General features: G+C 44.0%; 4 protein-coding genes across 4 annotated transcripts; 1 reads left to right on the top strand and 3 right to left on the bottom strand.

Annotated features, from left to right (window-relative positions):
- Positions 1 to 1,982, bottom strand: LOC113217264 (vacuolar protein sorting-associated protein 26C). The gene is made up of 7 exons (XM_026437079.2): positions 1,784 to 1,982; positions 1,541 to 1,684; positions 1,000 to 1,230; positions 740 to 904; positions 441 to 537; positions 238 to 363; positions 1 to 150 (listed from the first exon to the last, which is right to left on the bottom strand). Exons 1-7 carry the CDS (start codon positions 1,838 to 1,840, stop codon positions 68 to 70), a joined length of 903 nt encoding a protein of 300 aa, XP_026292864.1. The 5' UTR covers positions 1,841 to 1,982; the 3' UTR covers positions 1 to 67.
- Positions 1,983 to 2,052: 70 nt separating this feature from the next.
- LOC113217257 (pyruvate dehydrogenase protein X component) lies at positions 2,053 to 5,744 on the top strand. Its single transcript, XM_026437070.2, has 11 exons — positions 2,053 to 2,224; positions 2,494 to 2,675; positions 2,761 to 2,935; positions 3,031 to 3,212; positions 3,310 to 3,494; positions 3,644 to 3,795; positions 3,878 to 4,035; positions 4,108 to 4,284; positions 4,361 to 4,545; positions 4,638 to 4,738; positions 4,816 to 5,744. The coding sequence occupies exons 1-11, from the start codon at positions 2,098 to 2,100 to the stop codon at positions 5,001 to 5,003; spliced, it is 1,812 nt and encodes a 603-aa protein (XP_026292855.1). The 5' UTR covers positions 2,053 to 2,097; the 3' UTR covers positions 5,004 to 5,744.
- A 131-nt stretch (positions 5,745 to 5,875) lies between these two features.
- Positions 5,876 to 10,004, bottom strand: LOC113217256 (ralA-binding protein 1). The gene is made up of 12 exons (XM_026437069.2): positions 9,629 to 10,004; positions 9,373 to 9,511; positions 9,052 to 9,287; positions 8,857 to 8,973; positions 8,558 to 8,702; positions 8,176 to 8,353; positions 7,960 to 8,090; positions 7,680 to 7,857; positions 7,392 to 7,556; positions 7,040 to 7,283; positions 6,752 to 6,938; positions 5,876 to 6,656 (listed from the first exon to the last, which is right to left on the bottom strand). The coding sequence occupies exons 1-12, from the start codon at positions 9,717 to 9,719 to the stop codon at positions 6,437 to 6,439; spliced, it is 2,031 nt and encodes a 676-aa protein (XP_026292854.1). The 5' UTR covers positions 9,720 to 10,004; the 3' UTR covers positions 5,876 to 6,436.
- A 692-nt stretch (positions 10,005 to 10,696) lies between these two features.
- LOC113217268 (cytochrome P450 6a2-like) lies at positions 10,697 to 13,470 on the bottom strand. The gene is made up of 5 exons (XM_026437083.2): positions 13,003 to 13,470; positions 12,627 to 12,923; positions 12,148 to 12,547; positions 11,353 to 11,610; positions 10,697 to 11,014 (listed from the first exon to the last, which is right to left on the bottom strand). Exons 1-5 carry the CDS (start codon positions 13,375 to 13,377, stop codon positions 10,851 to 10,853), a joined length of 1,494 nt encoding a protein of 497 aa, XP_026292868.1. The 5' UTR covers positions 13,378 to 13,470; the 3' UTR covers positions 10,697 to 10,850.
- Between the last annotated feature and the right edge of the window lie 80 nt (positions 13,471 to 13,550).

The following is a 13,550-nucleotide window of genomic DNA, read 5'->3' as shown; positions in this document are numbered from 1 at the left end:
TCTTTGCATGTACCTTACACAGTAATCTGCCAATGGAAATTGATGTAAAATAGCCCAGATGACACGCTCAAAACCGTGTAAGTCTTATTGGGAAATTTTCAGTAACAAGATGGTTATCTTGAAAAACTATTACAATGTTAACTTCAAACTCTGTAAGAAGATTTTTATAGTTTTAGACACTGAAGAGATAAAGTAAAATATTCTGATAGATAGTATTCCTAATCCTGAGATACTTACCCACTTTGAAATTGTTGGTAATAAGGGTAGGACATGTGAAAAGTCTTGGAAATACCATATGTATTGGTATTGAGAGACCACATGCAACATTGCCTTCACCAATTTGAATGTTTTGAACTTCAGTAGCTGAAAAGCAAAGTATGTTTTTAACTGCACATATATCTGTTAGAGGTATTAAAAAAACCACATAACATATATCTCACCATCACGTGCGTAGCCCTCAGCACAACCACATGTTTCTACTCTTACTAGCTGCAACTCCACGGACTTGATTGCAACTTCACAGCGTTCAATTACAAGCTAAAACAGATTTTAACAGAAAAAATATGTTTTATTTTCAAGGAACGAGGGAAAGATTTGTCAACACACTATTCTGGTGGGAGGGCAGAGAAGTAGGTAAGGAGCACAACAAATCACATTCATCCTGTTCTTCCATTACAACCTCTACACGCTCCCTCTGGAATAGTCTTTATAAAATTTGAAATTGAAGACACCAACATACCTCTCCTGTCAAAGGTTTTGTAAGACAACATGTAGCAGAATCAAGATGACCTGTCACAAGGAATCTTGGCACTTTAGCTTTGTCTTTGATGTTTTGTAGGGATTCTGGACTGATCTTAAAATTGACAGGTTCTGGTTTCGCAGTTATTAAACCTGGTAGTCCGGCCTGAATGATTATTTTTTGGAATACAAATGTTTAGTATTAGCATTGATGCCATCAAAACATACCATACATGCTATGAATAAAACAGAAAAAGATACCTTGTATTCCACGATAAACTCTTGTGATTTTGAAAGATCCTTATTTAGAAAGGAGCGTTTTAATTCTGCTTTCACATGGTATTGCACACTAACGAACACGCCATGGTATGTTTCGTACAGGGAACGACCACTCCTAGGCTTCAAGGGAAACTCAAAGGGTATGTCTGTTGCACCCGCAGGAATTCTGCCTGGCACAGCCAAATCGATGCTTGAGGTGACCAAATGAATAGGCTGGAAGAAAAAAAGAAGAAACAGGCATTGAGAATCTGGATAACCCCTTCAATGTTGATTCCATTTGCTCATTGTTGGCAGACCAGTAAAAGTAAAGGCTCCGGAAACCACTTGGTTTAGCTAATGTTTACATGGTGAATAGTTACAGGTCAAAGGTTTTCAAGTGAATTTTACTGTAATACTACACCGGAAATCCCGCAAATGACTATATTGATGAACAGTAGAAAGAGAACCTGCTGCCCCCAACATCCCAACTGCCAATATGGTTCAATGGACTCTATGTTAAGATTATTTTCAGTTACGACGGTACCTTGACAGAGTTGTAAAATGCTTCAAATATTCCAACATTTTTAGCACTTAGCTGGAGATTAACAGTTCCATCCAATAGAAGAGCTATTCCATCGTGTTTAAAATCAGTAGGACTAAGGATAGCTAAAACACCACTGACATTTTCCTGCAACAAAACATGCCTTGCTGGTTAGAACATTTATTCTTTTAAGTGATACAAAAAGGTGTAGGTTATTAGAATAAGTTTAGAATTACTGATACTTACACCCTCCCAATAAACTTTATTGTGTTTCTTCAGTTTAATGTCGAGTTGTATTGCCATATTACTAAGGAATTATGTTCGAAACGTCCACAAAGGAGGATTTTGAATTCGTCCCAGTCGCAGTCGTTGAGTCGCGTCTAGCTTAACTCCATGATTCATTTCTCTATTTCTCTGGTCGTCTGCTGTCAACTGGTGCGGTAGTGGTAGTGAGTGGTGTGGTAGTAGTGGTGTTGGTTGGGGGGGGGGGGGGGGGGGGGCCCAAAAGGAATCTAATATGCCGTGATGCCTTCTGCTGCTTCTGCCTTCGCTCCTCAGACATGGCCGCTGTGACGAAAGTTCGGCTCGGTGGTTTCTCCCAAAAACTATTGAAATCGTTTGTAACGAAACCCCCTTTGTTCAGAAACCATCCGAAACTATGTTTTCACCATTCCGCCATCCTTCAGGGTAAGTGTCCTGTTATCTAAGTGCCAGAGTCTAGTGTAGGAAGGGAACTGACCTCCAGTGGTAGAGGTTGGACAAGCCCAGTGTCAGTTTCACCTTGAACTTGCCGCGTTTCTTGATGCGTTTGCTCTGCTACCCACACATTACAAGAGCTAGATGGCTTCACAGATGTCCCTATTCGACTCCTATACACATTCATCAGTTTTAAAGGGAATGCCGAGGAAGCTGTCACCCTTGCCATATGATTGTGACATAACCTGTGTATCCTTCAGTGGCAGGGCAGGAGATCAAGATGCCTTCCCTGTCGCCCACCATGACAGAGGGCACGATCGTCAAGTGGTTGAAGAAGGAGGGTGATGCTGTCGCACCAGGAGATGTCCTGTGTGAAATTCAGACCGACAAAGCCGTCATGTCCTTTGAGGTGGAGGAGGAAGGGATTCTTGCTAAGATTCTTGTAAGTACCATTCCGAGTTGCCACTTATTTTGATATGCCTGTCAGACCAGTGTTGATGATGTTGGGCTGATTTGTTTTTTATCAGCTGCCAGATGACTCAAAGGACGTGAAAGTCGGTTCTCTCATTGCGCTGATGGTATCAGAGGGAGAGGACTGGCAAAGCGTAGAGCTGCCTTCAGGTGGAGGGACAGCCCCTGCTACCCCTTCAGCTCCAGCAGCTAGCAGCCCAGCTGCACCTTCTGTACCAGCTGGCGGAAGTGGTACTGGTCAATTTCTTATTGAAAAATAACAGAAAAAAACACTTTGAATTTGGAATGTAAACTAATGCAACTTCTGGAAAAATTGTATGTTTCAGTCCCAGGTACTGCCATCAACATGCCCTCCTTGTCTCCAACCATGACTGAGGGTACAATTGTAAAGTGGCTCAAGAAAGAAGGTGACGCAGTGGCTCCTGGTGATGTTCTTTGTGAAATCCAGACCGACAAGGCTGTCATGTCATTTGAGGTGGAAGAGGAGGGTATTTTGGCAAAAATTCTTGTAAGTCTGAATGTAAAATTGTTTCACTAATGTTTTGGGTAAATCTAGCAGCAAATGCATCACAGAAATATTTTTGTTATGTTATGAATTGTTCTAGATGCCTGATGATAGTAATGTCAAAGTAGGGACTTTAATTGCTGTGATGGTGGGGGAAGGAGAGGATTGGAAAGATGTTGCAATTCCCTCTGGTGGAGCAGCGCCTGCAGCTGCAGCAGCCCCGACTCCCTCCGCAGGCCCCAAAGCCTCGTCAACTCCAGCCGGTGTCCATGCCCACTCAGACTTGTTAGTATATACTTTTAAGTGTGCAACTGCACCTTGAGCAACTTAGTGTTTAATTAGTGCATTTCTTTAAATTGCTGTTTTGAAATTATTTCTTGGCTGGAACATGCCTTTTCACACTCACTGTTGACTAATGCTGAAAATGAATGCAGGAAAATGGGACCTGCAGTACGCACCTTATTAGAAGCTTATCAAATGAGTCCTACCGAAGTGCCCGGTACGGGACCTCATGGCCTCCTCACTAAGGGGGATGTCCTCCAAGTTATCAAGCAGAAAGGTCTAACAGCAAAGGCTCCAAAGCCAGGTATTGTGAGGCATTTAGATTTCTTGAAGGTCCGCACAAATATTTACTGACATATTTACTTATAAAAATTCCGATTTTACAGTTCCTCCTCCTGCAAGTGCTAAATCACCCTCGGGGCCTGCAACTCAGGCTGCAAAATCCTCTGCTAAAGCAGCAAGCCTGAAGCCTACTGAAGGTTTCACAGACATTGAATTGACTAGTATGAGGAAGACCATTGCAAAACGGTTAACTGAATCCAAGGTAGTTTACCACTTGACTATGCAAATTTTCTTTTGATGTGTCAAAGAATTTTTACTCTATCTATTTTTGCAGACGCAAATTCCTCATTCATACGGACTTGTTGAGTGCCAGGTTGATAAAGTAATAGCATTGAGGAAGCAACTTAAGTCTGAAAATATTAATGTGTCTATAAATGATTTTGTAATTAAGGCTGTGGCTGTAGCTCTTCAGCAAGTCCCTGAAATCAATGCCCTTTTCTCCAATGACAAGGTTTGATAAACAATAATCTGTGGTGTTAAAATTAAATGCAAAGAGGTTGGTTTTAATTTTGTTAAATTTCCCTCAGCTTTCAGTTTCCAATGTTGTTGATATATCAGTGGCTGTGGCAACACCTAATGGTCTGATAACTCCTATCATTAAGGATGCTGATCGCCTAGGACTTGTTCAAATATCTCAGAAAATGAAAGAGCTAGCAGGCAAAGCAAAAGAAGGCAAACTCCAACCCCAAGAGTTCATGGGTGGTACATTTACGTCAGTATTGTTGTGGTTTTTTTATGAATGATGTTTCTCTTTTAAGCTAGTTTGCCACTCTGAATTCCTCCTTTCTTTCCTTTTTTTTACAGAATCTCCAACTTAGGGATGTTCGGAATAAGTGAATTCAGTGCTATAATTAATCCACCACAAGTCGCTATCCTGGCTGTTGGTGGTGGTCGTCCAGAACTTGGTAAGTTCTGGTTCAGTGTACTACAGCTGATACAATATTTTCTCCATTATTTAATTTAAAATTTCTGTATTTCATAGATGAAGAAGGCAAGCTACGAACCATGATGACAGGAACACTTTCATATGATCGACGGGCTGTCGATGAAGTGCAAGTAGCAAACTTCCTCGAGGTTATTAAGAGGAATTTGGAAAACCCCAATATGATGATTGTTGGAGGCATGCCTGCAAGTGAAGACGCAGAAGAACGACAGGCATTGGGCTTGTAACTTTTGACTCCAGCTGCTGGGCAAAGATAAATTACTGCTCTTTGCATTGGTGGGTTTAGCCATCTTCCAACTGGATTTAATGCATGTGGACTGTTCTGAATAGTTCACAGATTACCTTAGTCCACTTATTGTTCAAATTCTTGATGAGGCTACTTAAGTACAAAGTATACAGCCAGATGTTCATAGAATTTCTATTTATATTGTGGTTTGAGAAGTACACTTCCTGAGTAAATGTCGAGAGTACATAATTTGATTACAGGAGTGCTCCTAATGTAATCCTCTCATTTTTCAAGTTGTTTTACCTTTGGGTACTCGTCACTGCCAAAGTTGGGAATGTTCTGAAAGTACCTTGCAAAAAACAAGCCAGGAGGTCACAAGACAATAGTTAGTGGGTTGGGTTTGCTGGATTGAATATTTTTAGATTTTATTTTCTTGCAAAAGAACAATTGTTAATGATATTTACTGTTATACTCATCTGTTAGAATTTTTTGGGTTCCTTTTGAGAAATTTTATTTTTTATGTTGTGTCAAGCAACGGTAATTTTCCCAGTGTATGAATGGCTAGTTTATGCTTTTTTTATGTTTCAAAGATACATTGTCATTGCTTGAACTTGTGGTAACTTGTGGTACCTACATGAAAGCCATGAATTTTAGAATGATTATTCACCAATTTTCAAACTTGTGTTTGTAAGTTGATTAAGCGTAATATCTAGTCAATAAACTTGTTTTGATGGAATGGAAATGTGTGGTGCAGAATTTTGTACCCCATCCCTGATAGTGGTCATATGTGATTTTTAGAACAACTTTATGTGAATTAGCTCCAGTCTTCATGATATGACTTAAAGGTACAGTTTAATAAAAAAAAGATAAAACTCTGATTAGAGATAAATTTTTATGGATGCATAGGCCTGTATACCCATGCATTAACAAAGGTCATAAAATAAAATAATTGCTGTACATATCTTATCTAATCAAGACTAAGCGTCTTCACAATAAGAAAAAGCCTAGAAGTACCATACCACACAACATACATCAAACAAAGACTGTAAAGTACATAGTTTGCTGTAAGTACAAGCAGCCATATTTCAAATACTGTCTCAGCTTAATTTTCCATGACATTATGAGAAAGTAAACCTCATCACTAAGTATTTTATCTGATGCAGTATCACAGGCGCCATCAAATAAGTAGATTTTTATTTCTTTTCAGTTCTTACTCAAAAGTAAAGTACAATGGCACTAATATCTTTAAGCACCTTCAGTACAGAGTACAGATATCTTGCACACAAGTAATTGAGGCCAGCAAAATGAGAAGAAAAAATTGAAGTTAAACTTTGTCATGATTTCCATTCTCAAAAATAAAATAGGCTTGTTAATACAACCTACAATAAATACAGTATGACTAGCTTTGCCAGCAAAGCAGAGAACAACTATGTACTATTTTGATTCAACTACTTGCTTTAACTGTTCCAGCTGAACTCTCAAGTTTAGACACGCTTCTTGTTCATAAATTATCTGCCTCACAAGTTTTAATCTCTCCTCCATTAATTGAGTGTTCTGTTCATACAAGTCTTTTCTTTCTTTGGTCCATGTCCCACTTTGATTTGTCGATTCATCTGTCGGATTGTCCTTCATATCTGGAGATAGCTTAGAATCACTGTATGGAATCAGAGAAATAGATAAGATGGCATGGTAAAAAGAAAAGCAAGAGTATTTAAGTAATTTTCTAGATCAAAAAAGTGGTCAACAAACCTGCTTGGAGTTGAAATTGATAGCAGAGCAGATTCAGGCACAATATTAAGAGTGGATTTTAGTTCTGCTCGTAAAAGCTGTATTTCTTCATGCACATGGGATATTCTTGAAAGAAGGTAATTTTGCAGTTTCAACAATTCATTGTGTTCCAGCTCAAGCTGGGATTCATTTAACTTCTCATCAGATTCTGTAAAAATTGTTGAGAGACATGTAATGTCATGGGCATGTTATTGGTATAGTGCAAAGATAAAAAGAATACTTTTATGTGAATGGCAATTAAAAACTAACCTGAATTAGATGCATCTGACTGGTCCAATGGCAAAACAGAATTGTTTGTTGTCGGTGTTGGTACAGGTAATACTGGTATAGTCACAGGCACAGAGGCAGACACAGGCGTAGTCTCATGAGTGGAGGTCTCATTAAGAGCATTAGAGTCCACTTCATCTCGTAGTACTTCAGAACTACTGTCCTTCACAATTCTGTCCTCTGCTTCACTTGTTGTAACACCTTTTAAAGTCTCCTCAGTTGCAGTCTGCCAATACATAAGATCACAAATCAATACAGAAAATGTGTATACAACAAATAAAGATGCGGACCAATATGCATGCATAATCAACTAGATGAATTTGAAGTAACAGACCTGCATCTGAAAATCTATCTTCTCTCCTGAGGGGCTTACAGGCATCGCTTTGACTGAAGAGGAGGAGGCCTGTGTCACAGCTGCTGGTGGCTCAACTTGAGCTTGAACTTTGTCTGTGCCTCGGTGAGAAGCTTCTTGAGCTTTCTCCAAGGTCCGCAGCTTGCGCTAGATTACAAAAAAGAAAAAATTAAAAGGTTCATAATATTGAACATCGAGGAAACAATAGATGAAAAATGGCTTGAAGTAACGGCAAGTTGGTCTAAAACTAATTGTTTACAATCCACTCACTTTTAAAAGTGTAATGAATCGCTGCACCTCCCACAACTGATCAGATCGGACGGTGTATCCATGGTTCATTTCTGAATGGATTTGATTCAGTAACGAATCTTGCTTAGCTAGTTCAGCAACAATTGCTTCTTTGGAATTGGGTAAAGAGGTACACCCAGCACTTAGTGGTGGTATGTATCTGCATTCAAAAACAGCATGAGCATCAATAATTTGGTAGTCCAAAAATACTTTCTTGATCACAGTTTTAGGAGTATATTACTAAAGAAAGACGATTACTTACTTCACTAACTGGATGTGTGGAAACAGTGCACCACTATGCGTCAGCAGGGCAGCAAAAACCTTTGGGCTTGTTTGAAGTACAGGGCCCAACACAGCTCCCAGAGCACTAATGCTCATCTTGTTGTGACTCTCCTGGCATAAGAGGGTAAGATACAGCTCAATAAGATAAAAAAATTCTCAAAACAACAAATATAGTGATAAATGTTACAACACTCACATTGGCAGCAACGTTTTGAAAATGTTGCATGAGCCATGAAAGACATAGCATATTGCAGGGTGGTATCTGTGGTAGAAGAGAGCCCAGTTCTTGTTCACGGGCTGCAAGCTCCTTTAAGCATGCTACATCCTCAAATTTTGATGCAAGTTCATTTGTCAGTAGAGGGTCTGGCAGTTCCCTAATAAAAATAATAATTATATAAATGAAAATGAAAAACACGAAAAATTTCTATAAATCTTTTCAAAAGTAATAAGGGTACAAGGACAAAATATCATTATTATTAAGTATGTACAAACTGAACCTAAACTAATTAACTAGCAAAATCTTGAATACTTTACATACTGCTGTAGTAAAAATGTTTGGTCACCCAAGTAATATTCACCTTAGAAAAGTTTTCAATAGGCTCGTAACTGTTTGAAGGTCATAGTCACTAAGCTTCACAGCCTCCCGCTTATTGTAGCTGCGACGTAGCTGCTGCACTTTTGACTTAACTCCCAAAACTTTGTAAATATTCTCTGTCAGTAAGCCTAAAGATAATAAAAATGATTAGTTAAGTAATACCACACTTAATGTTCAACAGTTGTAGCAATATGTGAATTTAGAACAGATGATTTAATTTCAATTGAAGAAAAACAGGTTTTCAATTTAAAGAAAAAATAATATATGTAAAATGTAATGTACCAAATTCTTGAACATGGTCAATACAGTCTCGAACCACAATTGGAATTGCTACACCATCATGGCAATGACTCCGATCAACGGCAACTGATAGTGGCACTCCAAATACAGGCATTTCATCTGCAATTCAACATATGGTTAGGTTTCTTCTATTTTTAGTTATACAAAGAGGCAACTTTGGTTATCAATTTGACTAACCAACTGAGTCTGAGGTATCATCTCCAGGTTTGATTTTCTTCTTGTCCTTTAGCTTTAGCTTAGATTTAAATTCCTTTTTCTTCTCTGATTTTTCCCGATCTGGTTCTCGTTCTTTTTCTTTTTCTTTATCCTTGTCTTTCTCTTTTTCTTTGACATCTTTCTCTCTAGATTTCTCTCGTTTATCTTTGATAGTTGGAAACTTGAAGGACTTAGACTTCTTTGATTTGCATGGACTCCTTGAGAGAGAGAAAATATATGTATTACTTCAAAGTGCAAGCAAACTTTAGGTCTAAATTCATAATGGAAGAACTGTCGACTGACTTAATATCCAGATCCTCTTCGGGTGAACTCTCTCCCTCCAACGCAGCATATCCCAGGTCTTTCTTCGACTCTTTCTTGTCTTTACGTTTGCCAATCAGGAGGTCCTTCTTCGTCGACCTTTCATGTGCATCATCACTGACTGCGCCAGGAAACAAAGAGAAGAGAAGACAGCGGCGTTTAAAAGGACATACAGGGAAGTTGTGTGGGGGAACTGTCAAAACAGAGGATAATAGTGGCACCTAACCTCACTACTTACAATCACTCTCCTGACTCCTCTTTCCCGACCCCGATTCCGACATGTATAGGCCAGGAAATTCCCTTTCGACGTCGGGGCTCTCAAAATCCATGCCCCTCGGTGGCGTTCAGGGGGAGCGGAACCGAGCGGACCAGGTCGCCGTCAGCGCGAGTGTCGCCTCCCTTCTCACTCTCACGTCAACACCGTCGCCTTCATATGCGGGAGCGTGCAGTGCACCAGTTTGCAGTCCCGGACGGGGCGGCCGCGGACCTGGCCCGGTGCGTTCAGTGTCCCACTCGTGCTGACAGCGGTTGTCAACATTTAACATGAATCACGTCTAATCACGAGATGTCTGTTTCTTTGTGGATGTTGTGCCTCACATTTCCCCCGCCCCTGATCCCCCGTCCTTCCCTCCCCCCCCCCCCCCCTCCCCTCATGGGCGGGACGTTCAACTGGTCGCGCCAGAGCGACACTTAGGTTGGTCTTTGGCCTCCGGACCCTCCGGACCGAAAGTTCTGTTTGTGTTTACGCTAATTCATGGAGTTATGATGAGGAAGAGCCCTTGATTCTAAAACCCGCACTGTTGGAGGAAAGGATGATTAAATTCCGTTCTCCCGATATCGCCACCAGAAAACCATGAGAATGCCAAAATCGAAAGGGAATGAGTACCTGGTTGCGGAGGGGGGGTGTAGATCGTGTAGATGTTCATCCGTGCCTCTCCCTCCTGACAAGTTATACAGTACACCAATGTACGCTTATTGATATCGAAAACGATGTGAAAACGATCAATGTGGCGTCATAAAACCATGTCGTTTCGGCATTACTTCAACGGCAATCTCGGAGAGCTACCCAATCCTTGACCATTAAAGAGGTGTCTCTCTCCCTTTCACGAAAGTTTTTCGAGGCAAACGCGACGCCGATGGTGGCGCCTGCTACGCGCTGGGTAGGCCAACCCGCCAAGCAGCTGCGTCGGGAGGGCGGCCCCCGGACGGCCCCCGGGAGGCGGAGGGTGGGGGGTGGGGGAGTCTTCCGGGCAAGAGACGCCCAAGGTTTCCACAAGGTCACCTTGAACGACAACAGCACATCACGTAATTCAACACCACATTAGGTTATTATAATAACAAAGATGTATACAATTGACGAATTAATCGCCTGCTTAAATTAAATGTCAAGCCGGTCGAGCGAATAGCTGCCGAGTGTCTTGTGCTACTTCTGTCATGGCAGACTTCATGCTGGCGGCGTTTTACCGCTTGGTAATCTTGAGACGGTTTCCGCCCTTCAGTTTAGTGACGAAAGTCTTTGGCTCGAACCGCGCGGGGTACACCGACTTCGGGCTCGGGAAGACTCGGTACGAACTGAGGATCATTGCGAGAGACGTCTTCATCTGCATCATGGCGAAGCGGAGGCCTATAAAAAAAGGCAAAGAGCAAACCGAGAGTTAGACCGTGTGTGTTACTGCACTTTTTCAGTTAGTCAGTCGACAATAGGGACTTTAAAGTCCAATTTTTCCGGAAAAATAGAAACTGCCTCCGCCCCTCCCCCAATAATGAGGAACAAATGAAAAACTGGAAAAAATTAAACATTTAAGGGGAAATTTCAATCAATTTTAAAAAGATACTTATATATTCTTTATGTTTAGTCAAAAGGTTTTTAAGGTATCATCTGCTAAAAAGGAAATTCTTGGGAAATTTTCCCTAAAAAAAAATTGTGGGTTTTTATGAAAGCACCTTGTCGATGACACTCACCGATGCATATCCTCGGACCTTCGCCGAACGGCAGGTAGGCATAGTGCGGGCGGCTCCGCTTGTTCTCCTCGGTGAAGCGCTCCGGGTCGAAGCGCATCGGGTCGGGGTAGAACTCGGGGTCGCAGTGGATGGCGTACGTGGGGATGATGACGCGCGTGCCGGCCGGCAGCACCGCCCTGGGGCTCTCGCCGGGCAGCTGGTAGTCGCGCGTCACCACGCGCGGCAGCCCGGCCAGCGCCGGGTACAGCCGCATGGTCTCTGCGAGAATATAGAGGTATTATAGAGCTTGAAATGGCTCACAAAGTTCGAGTTATTGGAGGACGAGTTGAAGGTGGAAGCAGAAGCGCCACATACCGGTTGTGGTGAGAGACTGGACAAAAGGGGGGGGGGGGGTCCTTTCTTACTTTTGCTAGCATATTTTCGGAAATGATAGGCCAAGCCTGAAATCACTGTCGTAAAATCGTTCCAGCTCAGCTCACCAACACAGCATGTGAATCCAGGAACGGGAAGGAAGGGAGGGGGAGGGGCGTTCCCTGTGCCAACTCCGTTCCGAACCTCAACCAAACAGTGAAAGGTAACGATTTGTGCTACAAACTACCTGAGCGTATAGGTACCACTCCCTTTCCAATCGGCCGCATCGCATTGGCGATGCACAAGGACCTCCTAGAGGGAAGTCCCGCGCTATATCATCTCAGCCTCAGCCAACCGACGACGCATCGTCACGACGTCATCGACCTCTGCTGGTCCAATTCAAGGACCGTCAAGAACAATGACGTTGGACGTGAACTCACTCACCCTCGATGCACTGCTCCATGTACGTCATATCGTGCAGGGCCTCGTACGTGATGCCGCCGTGCTTGGCCAGCACGCGATCCACCTCGTCCCGCAGCCGCTCCTGGATGTCCGGGTGGTGGGCCAGCTCCACGAGGCAGGTGCTGGTCGCGGCGGAGGACGTCTCGAAGCCCGCCAGGTAGAAGACGAAGGCCTGCGCGGGCAGGACGGCGTCCTCGAGGCCGGCCGTCTTGTCGTTCTTGAGCTGGATCAGCAGGTCGATGAAGTCGTGCCGCGCCACCTTCTGCCGCTCACGGTACTCGACGTTCTCGTTGAACGTGCGTATGAAGAAGTCCTTGACGTCGGGTCTGAGCAGAGGCATGGGGAGGAGCGGGCGCAGCCAGGGCATCGTCTCCGCGACCATCTGTGTGTCAAATCAGTGCGATCTGTGGGTACAAGTTGTCTCTCTGACGCAGTTCACTAGTCGCGGGAATGCCTCTTACATTGACGATGGCGCGGAGTGGGTCGACCTCGACCACCTTCCTGCCCATGCTCCGGAACTCCGAGTCGGGGTCCTTCAGGGCGTTGGCCTCGACGCCGAAGGCGCAGGACGCGATCACGTCCGTGGAGAACTTACCCATGACCTCGGCCATCTCGACATCGCCGCCCTTGAGCACCTCGGCGCCCAGGTAGCGCTCGAGCTCGTCCGTGCACGCCCGCACCAAGTAGAACATGGACTTCATCTTGCCGGAGGTGAACGTGGGCGTCAGCTTGCTGCGAAGTGCCTTCCATTCCCCACCCTGCGCAGCGAAAAAAAAAAACAGTGAGTTGAGCAGTTCCTCGTCGATCGTCCAGCAAAGTTGACAATAACTTACGCACCCCGATGTTGAAGAGGTTGGCGCTGAGGGGTTCGCGCTTGCGGTCGTAGTACGTCCCGCGATCCATGACGTGCTGGAAGTCCTTGACCAGGATGGTCTTGACCATGTCCACGTCGCAGACGAAGAGCGTGGGCCGCCGCCCGACGAACACCCCGTAAAACTTGTGACCGTGGGCCTTGGCGTGGTCGTACCACTCGCGCCACACCTGGCCGCGGAACCTCCTGGACAGGAGGGCGTCGAGCGAGCTGCCGACGAGGGGCGTCTGCGGCAGGTGCGGGATGTCCCGCTTGGCGAAGAAGTCGGCCGTGCTCGTCATGTAGTAGTAGAGCAGGAGGGTGAGGGCCGCCGCGGCGGCCAGGATCTCCAGCACGGCCATGGTGGCCGAGGAGCGCGATGCGTGCTAGTGGGACGCCGGCGCGGTCGCCGAGCGCGGACAGGAGGATGAGACTAACGCCGCGATATGGGTGCACGCGCACTGGGTGGTGCTGGCTTCTGTAACAACTTCTCCCACCTATCATCGGCGGCTTAATGTCCGTGAGTCAGCATTAT

This window comes from Frankliniella occidentalis, unplaced genomic scaffold, assembly GCF_000697945.3.
Source record: "Frankliniella occidentalis isolate FOCC.00 unplaced genomic scaffold, Focc_3.1 Scaffold64, whole genome shotgun sequence".
Lineage (NCBI taxonomy): Eukaryota > Metazoa > Arthropoda > Insecta > Thysanoptera > Thripidae > Frankliniella > Frankliniella occidentalis.
This window is presented reverse-complemented; position numbering and strand designations above follow the sequence as displayed.